General features: G+C 43.5%; 1 protein-coding gene across 2 annotated transcripts in view; it reads left to right on the top strand.

Moving 5' to 3' along the window:
* The window catches only part of BGN (biglycan), a 52,619-nt gene that overhangs the window by 33,585 nt on the left and 5,956 nt on the right, over positions 1-13,078 (top strand). For both annotated transcript variants that reach the window (XM_020793035.3, XM_078386558.1), the window contains 5 exons: positions 4,415-4,671; positions 8,248-8,360; positions 10,071-10,284; positions 11,281-11,391; positions 12,649-12,742. In XM_020793035.3, coding sequence (XP_020648694.2) covers positions 4,431-4,671; positions 8,248-8,360; positions 10,071-10,284; positions 11,281-11,391; positions 12,649-12,742 — 773 coding nt within the window. In that variant the 5' untranslated portion in view covers positions 4,415-4,430. The remainder of the gene's footprint in view (positions 1-4,414; positions 4,672-8,247; positions 8,361-10,070; positions 10,285-11,280; positions 11,392-12,648; positions 12,743-13,078) is intronic.

Genomic DNA, 13,078 nt, shown 5'->3' with positions numbered 1-13,078 from the left:
CCCTTTCCACACTTTTAATCATATAAAATCTTATATCTTATATATATATATATATCTTATATCTTACATACGTATATATATATATATATCTGTCTGTCCAAGATCCAAGACACTGTGCTGCTTTGAGGAAAACTTAATTGAGGGTGCAAAAAGAGCAGTGTGTGTACATACATACATACATACATACATACATACATACATACATACATACATACATACATACATGTATATGTATATATATAAATATGTATATATGTATATATGTATATATGTATATGTATGGATTCTATATGATTAAAAGTGTGAAAATATATATCTGCATTTCTTTATGCATATAGAAGGTATATATATGCATTTAGATATATATATGCATTTATATATATAAAGATTCTATATGATTAAAAGTGTGGAAAGGGGGGTTTAAAATGTTAATATAGCATAAGGAAGATGCATTACATATATGCATTTCTCTCCATAGAAGTCCCAAGGACTGTACAATAATGAATTTAAAATACTATACAAAACTATATTTTTTTTAAAAAAATTACTAAACATTAGTAAAGATTAAAAACAGTTTCAATAACCTTTCAGAAAACATTTAAAAATATCTAAATGTCATAAGTGGAGTATTCCTGAAACACCCCACCTCTCACTTATTGCTTAAAAGCTGCATAGAATGGAAGGTCTTTGCCTGACGATGGAAGGACAAGAGGGAAGGAACCAACCCGGCTTCTCAGGGCAGCGCATTCCAAAGCCTGGGAGCAGCCACCGAGAAGGCCCTCTCTCTTGCCTCTTCACCAAATGAGCTCGGGAAGGGAGTGGAACCAAGAGCAAGGCCTCCCTAGAAGATCTTAAAAACCAAGATGGCTTTTATGGGCAGGATACAGTCCTTCAAATAGCCTGGACACTAGTCAGGGACTTCTGGGGATGGGAAGCCACCACAGGCTCCAAGACCTTGCCCAAAATGGAATATTGGGCAGCAGCTGATAACTAACTAATACAGTGGGATTCAAGAAGGGCCTTATGAGAAAGGTCTAATTACTGCCTCACTGTATTGCCTAAAGGAGAGATTCACTGCTCCCTTAACCCACTCAGCCAATTCCCCTCTGGCTGCTTTTATAAGCCAGGAAGAGCAAAGATCCCACACACATGTGGTGGCTTCCACCTAAAAGATCCCATCCACATCCTCAGGCTGAAAAAAACTGAAACATACCCATGATCAGCAGATCTGAGCAACTTTACCTGCAAAATGCCATGCAAATTCGTGACAGCAGGCTATCGAGTTTTCAATCCCACATTTTTAATCCCCTGGATCCATATTTAACGCGAGAGACCCTTCTGTTAAATGTTCCTAGGGAATGGTACCTGCTTCCATAATAGAGGAAAACATGCTCCATTGCGAGGGTTACAACTTCGATGGTCCCTAAAAAGATTTGCAGAAAGATTCAACATGGCAATAGTGAAAGAGAGAGAAGCAGTATTTGGGGCACCCTAAGGGTTTGCAGAGAATAGTAACATAGCCACAGTGAAAGTGTGACAAGCACTAGTTTAGTATCCTGAGTGGATTGGAGACAGCAGATAGCAGAGAAGACTGCCAAGGCAGATGCTGCATGTGTTGTCGTTAGGTCACCATAGTTTGGAGCAAGCATTTCATAGAGAGGAGGGGGGAACCCGACTTGATGATTGCTCAGATGTGGGAGGAGAAGCCAAGCCGATGGTGGCACTGCTTAAAGAACTACTGCAGAAATCATTCCATTTGTGGCAAAATCTCTTACAGAGGGATCTTCACAGAAAGACTTTTGTTCTTCACAGAGAAGAACAAATATAACCCAGCAATAAATCACATTGCAATAATTTCATCTTTCATTCAAATGTACCAAAATAAGACATCCCGTCATCAAAAGACAGTGCTTTACTGCCACAGACCAGAGCCAGAAAGTGGGAGGTACAAAGCAATGGGAGAATCTGCTGGTGTGGAAGCATAAGGATCAGCAGGCAGGGGAGGGATGGGAGGGTTCCCTGTGACTCTAGAAACCAGAACGGGCCGTGGCCAGGGTGCCGGGAATTCTTGCAGCTGTCATCCCAAAAAGTAAGGTTCCTAAGCCCTGTACCCTAGTATATATGGCTAAGCCCCTCTCAAGAGGCTTCTCCCACCACCACCACCACCTCCGTCTCTTCCTTCTGCTGTCCCATATTTCCTTTGCTACCAGGAAATAGGCAGAAAATCCTACATTCATGCTTTCACACAAGCTTTGGCAAGAACCAGCTGACATCTCCCCCCCCCCTTTAAGTGGCGCAATATTCCAGCCGCTGGCCAGCCAGTTCCACCCGACTCTTGGACTGAGCAGAGGACAATGAAGCGCAGCGGCATGTTGCCGGGCCTGACACAGCTCTGGTGAGCCATGGCCTTGGGCAAGGAGCCAGGCTCATCTGAATCCCCTCTCTCTGTGCAGAGATTTGGGAGTGCTTTGTTGCACCACCAGTTGTGTGCAGTAATGAATGGGGGTTCGCTGTCCCATGGACATCCTGCTTTTTCCTAGATGAGGAACAGATATTAAGAACGCGTGAGCTTGTGACTAGAAGAGGAAATTTCTTTCATAATGTGAGAGCCTGAGTGTAACAGCAGGAATTTATGTCCCCTCTGGGACTATGAGAATTCTGGCTTGCTTTATTTGCTGGTGAGCCTTCAAGACTTTGTATTGTGATTTCGCAAACATGGAAAGACTACCTCAGTCATCTCTCCCCTCCCCACCCTCCACACAACCAGGCTTTCAGCCCTAGCTACAGATGGACTTCAAAGTCTGCTCCTGGTCATCACCAGGCCTTGCAGTTTATCAAGGCTTCTTTTATTTAATTTTACTTTACAGTTTTTTTTTTAATTTTATGGTATTTTTGTTTTGCCCTTTTATATTTTATGGATGTTATTGATTTTTTTTTTGTGATTATGTTATTGTTTGGTTGTTGTAAAACACCCAGAGTAGCCTTGGCTGCCTGATGGGTGGTACAGAAATCAAACCAAACCAAACCAATCAATCAATCAATCAATCAATCAATCAATCAATCAATCAATCAATCAATCAATCAATCAATGAATAATACTCCACCAGCTGGCACTGGAACAAAAATTCCCTGGAAATAAGGGGTTTTGTCATATTTTGGCTCTGTTGATATTAGCTTCAGTTCTGCATTATGTAGACACCTGGATGTAGTACCAGTATCATGGGTGCAAGGAAAGGGGGGGGAGAAATGCCCAGGGTGGGTCCACTCTACAGTATGGCTGGTTAAAGATATCAAGAAGGGGAGCAGGAACCTTGGGGTTACCCATACCGAGTTTGCACCTGGACAGCAAAGAGCTGGAGGCACGCGACTCGCAGGGTCACCACTTACTATACTGTGATGAGATTACTGTCTTTCTATTTAAATGCATTAATTATTTACATTTGTTGTTATGCAGTTTCGATTCATGATGCCCCTATGAATTGTCATTAACAGCCCTGCTCAGGTCTTGCAGACTAAATATTGTGGGTTCCTTTCTTGAGTTAAACCATCTCATGTTCATTCTTCCTCTTTTTCTACTGCCTTTCAGTTTTCCTGGCGTCGTTCTTTTTTCTAATGAGCCTTGTCTCCTTTCTGTTTAGTTATTTTTTCACTACTAGAAATAATTCAGGCTTATTTCCTTACTTGAATCAACCACCTCCATACATTTTATGAAAGCCAGGGGGTTTATTTTTGCAGGGTGATGTAGTGAAGTTTTGGGGCTCCTCAATGAGACACTCTCAGTTAGGGTCCCATACTCCTTACATGGCCCCCTACTCACCAGTGCTACGTACGACTATCGCCTCTTTGCTTGCTGTTTCTTTCGGTAGACTCCACCTCCCAGAGGAAGAGGGCAAAGTGTGCAAGGACTAGGTACTTTGTCCATTTCCCCCTAATTTGCTCACTTGCTCAGAGAGGTCCTGTGAATGGGCAGCAACAATGAGAGGAAGCAGGCGCCCCATTACAGTTGTATATGGGGAGCGCCTATCCAGGTTCTCACAATTGTACCTTCCCTGAGGAACTTTATCACCAGAGGAAACAGGGTTTGCAGAAAGTCTTTCTCCTCCTCCTCCTCCTCCTCCTCCTCTTAAATTTTTTGCCAGGCAGACGTCCTGTACAGGGAAACACCTGCTCCTAATGTTCCAGCTATTGCTACCTGAGGCTGATGGAGGGAAATGAACAAGGTGGGTGTGGCTAGAGCAATGATGGTGGGCACTGCTCTGCACGGTGTGCCCCTCTGACTGAATAATGAGGAGTAACAACAACATTGGAGGAAAAGGTGGCATGTACGTTTAACTTTCTAATAGATGGACCCATTTTTCTGTCCTCTCACTGAGCAACCTGCCCTCTTTCTTCCTTCTTCTCTCTCCGCTCTTAGCCTGGCAGCGGCCACTATGGAATACCTCCTTTTGCTGATCCCCCTCCTGGGACTCGTGAGCAGTGAGATGCCCTTCGTGCAGAGAGGCTTCTGGGACTTCTCCATGGATGATCCCAATGTCCAGGAAGAGGAAGAAGCTTCAGGGATCTTCCCTACTTCAGGAGGGGCTGAGACTGACGTGATTGTTCCCTTCTACCCAGGACTCTGTCCATTTGGCTGCCACTGCAACCTACGGGTGGTGCAGTGCTCTGACCTAGGTGAGACTTTGTTTTTAATTCGGACACTAAAATATATACATTTATTTGTTTGTTTGTTTACTTTAGTGTATGTTAATGCCTCTTCCCTCCCAATATATGTATTTATTTATGCATTTCATCGACTGTATGCATTTCCCCCTTGGCTGAAGCATGTTTGTGTGCTTTTTTCCAATTGGATTTATTTATCCTATTTATTTAAAATATTTTTACCCTGCCTTTCTTCTAAAAAAAAAAAAAAAGGCCCAAGGTGGCTTACATTATTAAAAATGCAATCTTAAGAGCTAAACACAGTAATTTATTCAAATATTTTAAAAGAATTATATTGAAAATAGCTAACATTATACTGAAAACGCTAGGTAAAAGCATTACTAAAAACAGATTTGGAAGCAACAAACCACAAACCCATTTTAAAACGTCTCCTAAGGAAGAGAAAGGTCTCCAGCTGCTAGCAAAAGGACAGCAAAGAAGGGGCCAGCCTGGCCTCCTGTGGGAGGGAGTTCCAGAGTGTAGGAGCAGTGAAAGAGAAGGCCCTCCCCTATGTCCCCACCAAACGTACCTCAGAGTGTAGGAGGACTGAGAGGAAGGCCTCCCCTGATGATCTTAACACCCGGGCAGGCTCATAAAGGTGGACATGGTCTTTGAAATAGGTCAGACCCAAACCATTTAGGACTTTATAGGTTAAAACTTGCACTTTGAATTCTGCCCAGAAATGGATCAGTAGCCAGTGATGCTATTGTAAGAGGCGGATTATCTGATCCCAGTAGCCAGCTCCTGTTAACAATCTGGCTGCAGCATAAGGGGCCTGCTGAAGTTTCTGCATACTTTCCAAAGACAGCGGCACAGAGAGTGCATTACAGTAGTCCAGCCAGGATGTAATCAAGGCATAGGTCACTGGGGCCAGGTCAGACCTCTTGTATGCATTTTTTTAAAAAAAGCTATTCACATTTTCAAAATGTGTGCATTGTTTTGCGTGTGCTTTGTTTCTATGAAATGCTTCCTGAACTCCCCAAACGAGTACGATTTCTGAGGCAAAGTTTGTTTCGCCTTGCAGCAGATCTTCAGAAGGGAACAACAGCAGCCTCCACGGAAAGGAAATGAAGGAAATTCTTCCTTTCTCCATCTTTGCCTCTGCTGGAGTTCTGACACCTGCTTTTTGAGATATTAGTCCGTAGCCCCAAGTGGCGACACTTCAGTCTCAGCCTGATAACCTAACCACAGAATAAAAGAGAGAGAGAGAGAGAATAACACATTTGGATTGTACAAATTGCCTCATGGCATAAAATAGGGGCTGTGCGTTGATCCAAGGTTTGGTCCAGACTCCAGTGCAGCTCTTTAGAAAACAGTCCGGTTCACCATACACCTGCTTCGCCTTGGGTCCAATGCCAAATATCAGGAAAGCTTAATTTAAAAAAAAAAAAAAACCCATGTAAGTCATTTTTCCTTGTGAGAACACCTAGTGAAAGTTGCACTCACGGATTCAGTGGTTCAGCTGTTCACTAGCAGCACCTACCCAGCATGTGACGGAGTGGGCGGCTGTATTTGGCAGCCCATGTGAAAATCACTTGCACATCACTGCGGTGCTGATGGTAGAGTGAGGCTAGATGTAATAAAAAAAACAGGAGCTTTGGACTTTTGCCCTTGGATATCTATAACACAGCTCCTAATATGATGCTCTCATCCTTGCGCTGCCACACAACATTAGCACAGTGTGGAAACCGACAGCATGACAGCCTCAGACCACACACAGTGCTATTGTAGAAATATCAAAGAAAAGGGTGCAAAGGGAAATGGAAGAGGTGGTAGCAGTTAATTCTGTCTCCCCTGCTAAGTTAAATTTAGCCTCTGCAAGGCAGGCAGGGCCTGAATCCAGTGACAGATCTCTATTGCCCTCTGTTGGTGAAGATGCCAAAGAGCAGTTAAGAGGCCAAAAGACGGAGGGTGCATGCAATAAGACAGCTCTCTTTTTGCACTGCCCATGGCAGGGTCTGGTTCGATCTATTTTCCAATGACCAGATGATGTGTAGCATGACATTGATCTGTGCCAAGTCCAGATCTTTTTGGTCCAACAGCAAGGAAATTCTTTTTTCTTTTCTTTTTTTTTTTCCCGGAGCTGATATGAGACCAGATTCCATGTGGACAGAAGGGTTGCTTTAAACTGGATTGCTTTTAAAGATTGGCTCTCTCCAGCGCAATCCAATGTAAACCTGTATTGCTGTCTGATCATACCCTGATCTGCTTTTTGTTTGCATGCCGAACCTGTAAAAGAAATGTAAGCAAATTTAAATTGATAAGTGTGTTGTTGTTTTTAAAAAAAGAATCCAAATATTTGTCCTTCAGTATTAATGCCTCTGTAATGATCAGTTCAAAAGCATGCAAATGCGAGTAGATAAATAGGTACCACCTCAGTGGGAAGGTAAAACGGCGTTCCCTAGTCACGCTGGCCATGTGACAACGGAAACTGTCTTCGGACAAGTGCTGGCTCTCCGGCTTGAGAACGGAATGAGCACTGCCCCCTAAAGTTGGACACAACTGGACTGAAAATGTCAAGGGGAACCTTTACCTTTAATGATCAGTTAACTGTGATTAGGGCTTGTGAGTTGGAGGAAGGAAGGCGAGATGCAAAAGATGGCAGGGCTCCAACATTTTAGGTCTTTTCCAGACAAGGCATTTATTCCACCAATACCCCTTTCTGTCCCTTGATGCTGAAGGAGGATGGTGTTTAACAGAATTCATATCCATACCTCTCTTTAAAAATTGATTTCTCTTCTCGTTAAGAAAGGCTCTTCTCTGAAAAAAAAAAAATCTTTACCAACACTTTGAGAAATATTTAGGAAATTCCCTTCTCTGTTACAGCTTTTCTGTTTCTCTTTGTTCTCTTTTTCTTTTAAGTGCTAATTGATAGCTTCAAAGCTGGAAGCCTTCACTGTAGACATCAACTTCAGATGGAAAGCACCACAGCAGTAATCTCCATCCCTGGACATAGTTTAAATCACACAAAGAAATACTAAAAAATAAACCATTCTTTTATCAGGGACAAAAAAAAAGTGTAGAGTCACAGGAGCTTTGAACTGAGATAAGAGAAGTGTGCATGAATAATAGGAGAAATGCAGATGTTCCACTGCATTTTGTGACTGTGAAGAAATATCAGCAGCTATAGCTTATGTGAGTTCCAGTGCAGTGTAGATGTTAGAATGCTAGACTTGGGACATTAAGGTTGTGTCCCTACCAAGCTGGGAAATTCAGGCACCAGACTAGTCCTCAAACTAACTTCCCTCAAGGGTCATTGTGATGATAAGAGAGCAGCAGGGAGAAGAACCATGAACACCATCGGGGGTTCACTGGAGAAAAAGTGGAATATAAATGTAACAAATATGAGTAATAAATGAGTGAGCTTCATTTTTTGAAATCCTCCCCCCCCCCTTCTTCTACAGAACAGATCCAGGAACTTTGTCCTCTGTCCTTATTTTGTATCTGATCACTCTAGCTGCGGTTCTGGCTCAAACTTGCCAGGTGCAACGTACCCGCCTGCTAGGATTTCAACAGCCTTAATCTGCCGTTCCCTCCTGCTTTATCCAGGTCTCAAGGAAGTGCCGAGAGAGGTCTCATCAGACACCACACTCCTGGATCTGCAGAACAACCAGATTACTGAACTGCGCAAAGATGACTTTAAGGGGCTCCATCACCTATATGTACGTATCGCAGAAGCTTCTTCTCTCTTTCTCCTTCGCATCCTGGCTAGGAGTCCCATCATCTTTCACCCAGGGTTCTGCTAGGGCTGTACCCTTGGGGGGAAAAAGAAATAAAAATATAAGTGTACCTTGAAGCCTTTTTTTCATTGCAACCTGCTCCTCTCACTACAAAACACATATGGAATTTGGCAGCTGGGCTTCAGTCTATCTCTTTTCTAGGACCATATTATGTCCCGTTTGTCCTGGCTTCTGCCTGGCTTCCTAGAAGAGAGACCTTCACAATTCCAATTCCACTCCCCAAACCAGGGGTGAGAAACGTGTGGCCCTCCAGGTGTTGTTGGGGTCCATTTCTAATCAGCTACAGATAGCCTTTCCCATGATGAGAGATGATGGGATTATTAGTTCATTAGCATCTGGAGAACTTGCCCCTGTCCTAAAGCCTCTGTCTTAAACTACATTTGAGTAAGGAGCATCCTTTCCCATTTATTGCTCCAAACTTTCTTTGCACACGAAGACCAATTTTTTAATTGTTGGTCCACTGGGTGCAACCACATTGGCCCTTTTGATGCAGGCTGGTATGATCTAAATTGGGTCACTTGAGGTTGCAGGGGAGGAGAGATACGTAATTTGGCACCATCCTCATGTCCAAATGGCATATTGACCTCCAGAGAGCCTCCAGCTCCCTCTGATTGTCAGTTGAACACTTCTTCTGCTCCTCTGTGGAGGGGCAGGGAAAGTGATGTTATTAATTTTACCTGTACTACTGCATCACTGATGCACTGAAGCACTTAGATTAATTTTTTTTTTTTGAAAAATTCTTGGCCTTGGGTGTAGCTGGCAAAGAGAAACTGCCCACAGCCAAGGTTTTGAACAGCACTTCACACAAAGACAAAGGGGGGGGGGGATTAAGTGATTCAGTGCAACAGCTATAGTCCAGTAGAGTAAAAAATAATAATACCTGCCCGTCTACAGAGGAGCTGTGGAAGTGTACACTCTGCTGATATCCTGAAGTGACTTGCTTATTAAACCACTTCATGATATTGGAAATTGATAATGGAAGGAGCTTTGGCAGTTTTGACAGCTGCAAGGCTTGATTTTAGTCCATTCCCAGTGATTGCATGTGCTGATAATGGACTGAACTAGAGCACCCCAAACTGCACCAAAAATCAGACGCCCCTGACAGGGGGATGTGGTGCTTTGGGGGCCAATTGGCCTACTCTAGCAACTACGTTTTGTAGTAACTGGGAGAAAGAACAAACTAATCTGCCCCTGCAATGCACCAAACGGTGGGACAAATGCCTGTCTGAGCAAGCCCACTGCAAAAGAACTATTATTGACGCCATGGCAACTCATGACTTGAGGAGGAGAGTACTGCCTTTGACATTTTAGGGTGAGGCACTTCCTCCGTTCTCTTTCTGACCCACACCTCTTTGTGAGACATTAAAGATGAACACACTTTATTTGACATAAGCTTTCATGGACAGCAAGAGGTGGAACCTTTGATGGGCAAGGCTTGTACCCTACCACTAATATATCACCTCCCCACTCACATTCCATTCTCTTTCTGGCATGGCAGGCTATCTGCTTCGTACCCCATGGCCCACCTTTGGTGCAGTTGCCGGGATGGTTGGTTCCTTCCATTTATGACATGTGTGTCTCTATAAGCCCCCTTACCTTGCCTTCATGTGATTTCTCTGTCTGTTGCAACAGGCCCTGGTATTGGTGAATAACAAGATCTCCAAGATCCACCCAAAGGCCTTCAGCCCCCTGCACAAGCTACAGAAACTCTACATCTCCAAGAACAACCTGGTAGAAATCCCTCCAAACCTCCCCAAGTCCCTGGTGGAACTCCGCATCCATGACAACAAAATCAAGAAGATCTCCAAGGATGTCTTCAATGGGCTGAACAACATGAATTGTATTGGTGAGACACAGCAGGCATCCCGGCTTACTCAGACAGGCTCTCATCCTTACGGTCAGGCTTGCTATCCTGTCCATGAATTGTCTTTGGATTATAGAAAATTCACATTTCTCTTAGTAGCCTGCCACCATGCATAGGTGCAGAACCTGCTGATTCTGAGGACAGACCAATCCCTTCCACAGAAATGTGATGTCTTGTCCTTAGATAAGAATGTCTCAAGGAATTGCGGGGGGGGGGGGGGAGAGAGAGAAGCTCTTTAGGGTCTTTATACACAGAATTTGAAGTTTTAGCTACTGTGGCTTGTACCCACTTATAGACCTATCTGCTGGGTGTTTGCCTCCATCTGTTTATAACTATCTGTACTGTTTATTTATTTTTATTCATCAAAGTACTTTGAACTTTCTCCATACCAGTGGATCTCAGCGTGGAGTACAATCAATAAGATTTCCTTTAAAAAAATATAAAACATTTACGATATTTTAAAACAATTTCAAAAGCTTCTGAAACATTTAAGAACCCTCGAATGAGTCAAGCAAAACAACAGCCAGCAAACCAGAAGCCTGTAGGCCAGTGGTTCCCACCCTTGGGTAACCCAGATGTTCTTGGACTGCAACTCCCAGAAGCCTTCACCACTAGCTGTGCTGGCCTGGGTTTTCTGGGAGCCGTAGTCCAAGAACAAAGGCTGGGAACCATTGTTATAAACCAAGCCACGATCCCACCAGATATTTGATTGTACACTTAGGTTTTAACTTGGCACTGACATAGAAGTAATGTTAACATCAGTTGGGCCTCCACAGGGAGGGGATTTTATAACAGGAGTGCCAATGCTGTGGACACTTCTTTGCACCTGACCAACCTAGAGGGAAAAAAGAAGGATGGAAACATACACAAGGTATAACTTAAATATGCCCCATGCTCTCCGACTGGGATGAAGGTGGGTCTGGATCTAATAAGACTGGACTCTATTGCTCTGTAGGACACAATATTTTGTATTCACAGAGATGGGTGGGAACCCCTTGGAAAACAGTGGATTTGAACCTGGGGCTTTTGATGGCCTAAAGCTGAACTATTTGAGGATCTCAGAAGCAAAGCTGACTGGTATACCCAAAGGTAATGTATATTACTTTCCTACCATATTTTCCCATTTGGCAGCTCCTCGGCAAAGCTTCTCTTGATACTCTCTTCCAGTAGCTATTAGCCAAGAAAACCACACGTGGTTGTGGTTCTCTGGTTTGATATGGGGTTGCCGTCAATAACTGACAGAATGCTTGTTCCAAACTTACAGTGCCTTGTATCCAGGATTGTAGTAGAGCCAGAGGTTCAAGGGTGGAAACAGGGAGCATGTTATCATTACTGTAGCAGAGAGGGTGTCAGTCATTTGCCACCCCACTCAGGCCTCCACACTCCTCAGTGCACCTGAGGATGAATCTTCCTCCAACAGTGTATTGTTGTGATCAGCCCCTGTTGTAATGTCAGGTACTGTATTCTGGTGTAGAATGACCAGAAAGCTGCTAAATTAAACCTGTTGGATCTGGTTTGTTGATATGGATCAACACCGCTGCTGGATTTTTGGACTTCCTTTGGAGGTGTGGCCGAGGATAACTGTCGTGATGAATGCTGCCATTTTCCAAATTTCACACTCGACCACAGCTTCTACAGATGGGAAGGAAGAAAAAAGTGGATGGAAACATCTGGAACCTCAGATGTTTCATGGAAGAAAGGGCAGGAAAATAAATAAAGATCAGAGCAACCCAGAGAGCAGGCAGGCCAGACCTCGTGGTCTTTTGTATTTAAACAGTGCTTGGAGTCATAAGATGCACGAGCAGAGGGAGCAGCACTGTGAAGAAGAAGAGGGCAGTGTCATAGAAGAGCAGCACTGGAGAAGTGCCAACGGGCAGCAAAGTGGCAATGCCCCCATCTGTCTTTGTAGGATGGCTTTCCTGGATAGTTGTTTGGATCTCGAAGAAACACCCTCCCAACAGTTAAAATCTGCTGATGAAGACTTCTGCAAAGAAAAGAGGGAGTGGGGGGGGGGCAACATGATGATCAAGGCATTTTCTAAAACAAGCAAACAAACTAACAAACAAAAACCCCAAGCTAAAGGAACTCGTTTTCCATGGACTCAAACAGTCTCCACTCCCATTTCTGTGGAGAAAGATACATTTTGCTGTTTGAGTGGGCTTTGAAGAGGATTAGCTACAGCTGTACCGTTTTGTTTTATCATTGCTTCACTGCTTCCAATTTTGCACTCTGTTTCTTCATTGGTACATGTATTGCTACTTTCATTGTTGCAAACCACTTAAACGATTGGTGAACAGCAGATATTAAGAAATGACAGTATCTTTGCACTCCTTCTCCCTCAACCAGATCTGCCTGAAACTCTAAATGAGCTACATCTGGACCACAACAAGATCCAAGCTATTGAATTGGAGGATCTGATCCATTACTCCAAAGTTTACAGGTAGTGTATGCCTGGCACATTGCTCTGTGATCGTGACTGGCAAGCTTGCCATCCCTGGGTGTGACGACTGGCTGTGGTATTCCTGAAGTTCAAGGGAAACCACGTGAGGAAGCTGCTGCAAAAGCAACCTGGAGATTGTCTTTCCCTTTCTTTCCATTTTAGCCATCCCCTAAATTCCTTCACAACTCTTCAGGGCCAAACCCTGTATTATTATTATTATTATTATTATTATTATTATTATTATTATTATTATTGTTGTTGTTGTTGTTGTTGTTGTTGTTGTTGTTGTTGTTGTTGTTGTTGTTGTTGTTGTTGTTGTTGTAGCAATAATAATAA

This window comes from Pogona vitticeps, chromosome 2 (assembly GCF_051106095.1).
Source record: "Pogona vitticeps strain Pit_001003342236 chromosome 2, PviZW2.1, whole genome shotgun sequence".
NCBI classification, from domain to species: Eukaryota; Metazoa; Chordata; class Lepidosauria; order Squamata; family Agamidae; genus Pogona; species Pogona vitticeps.
This window is presented reverse-complemented; position numbering and strand designations above follow the sequence as displayed.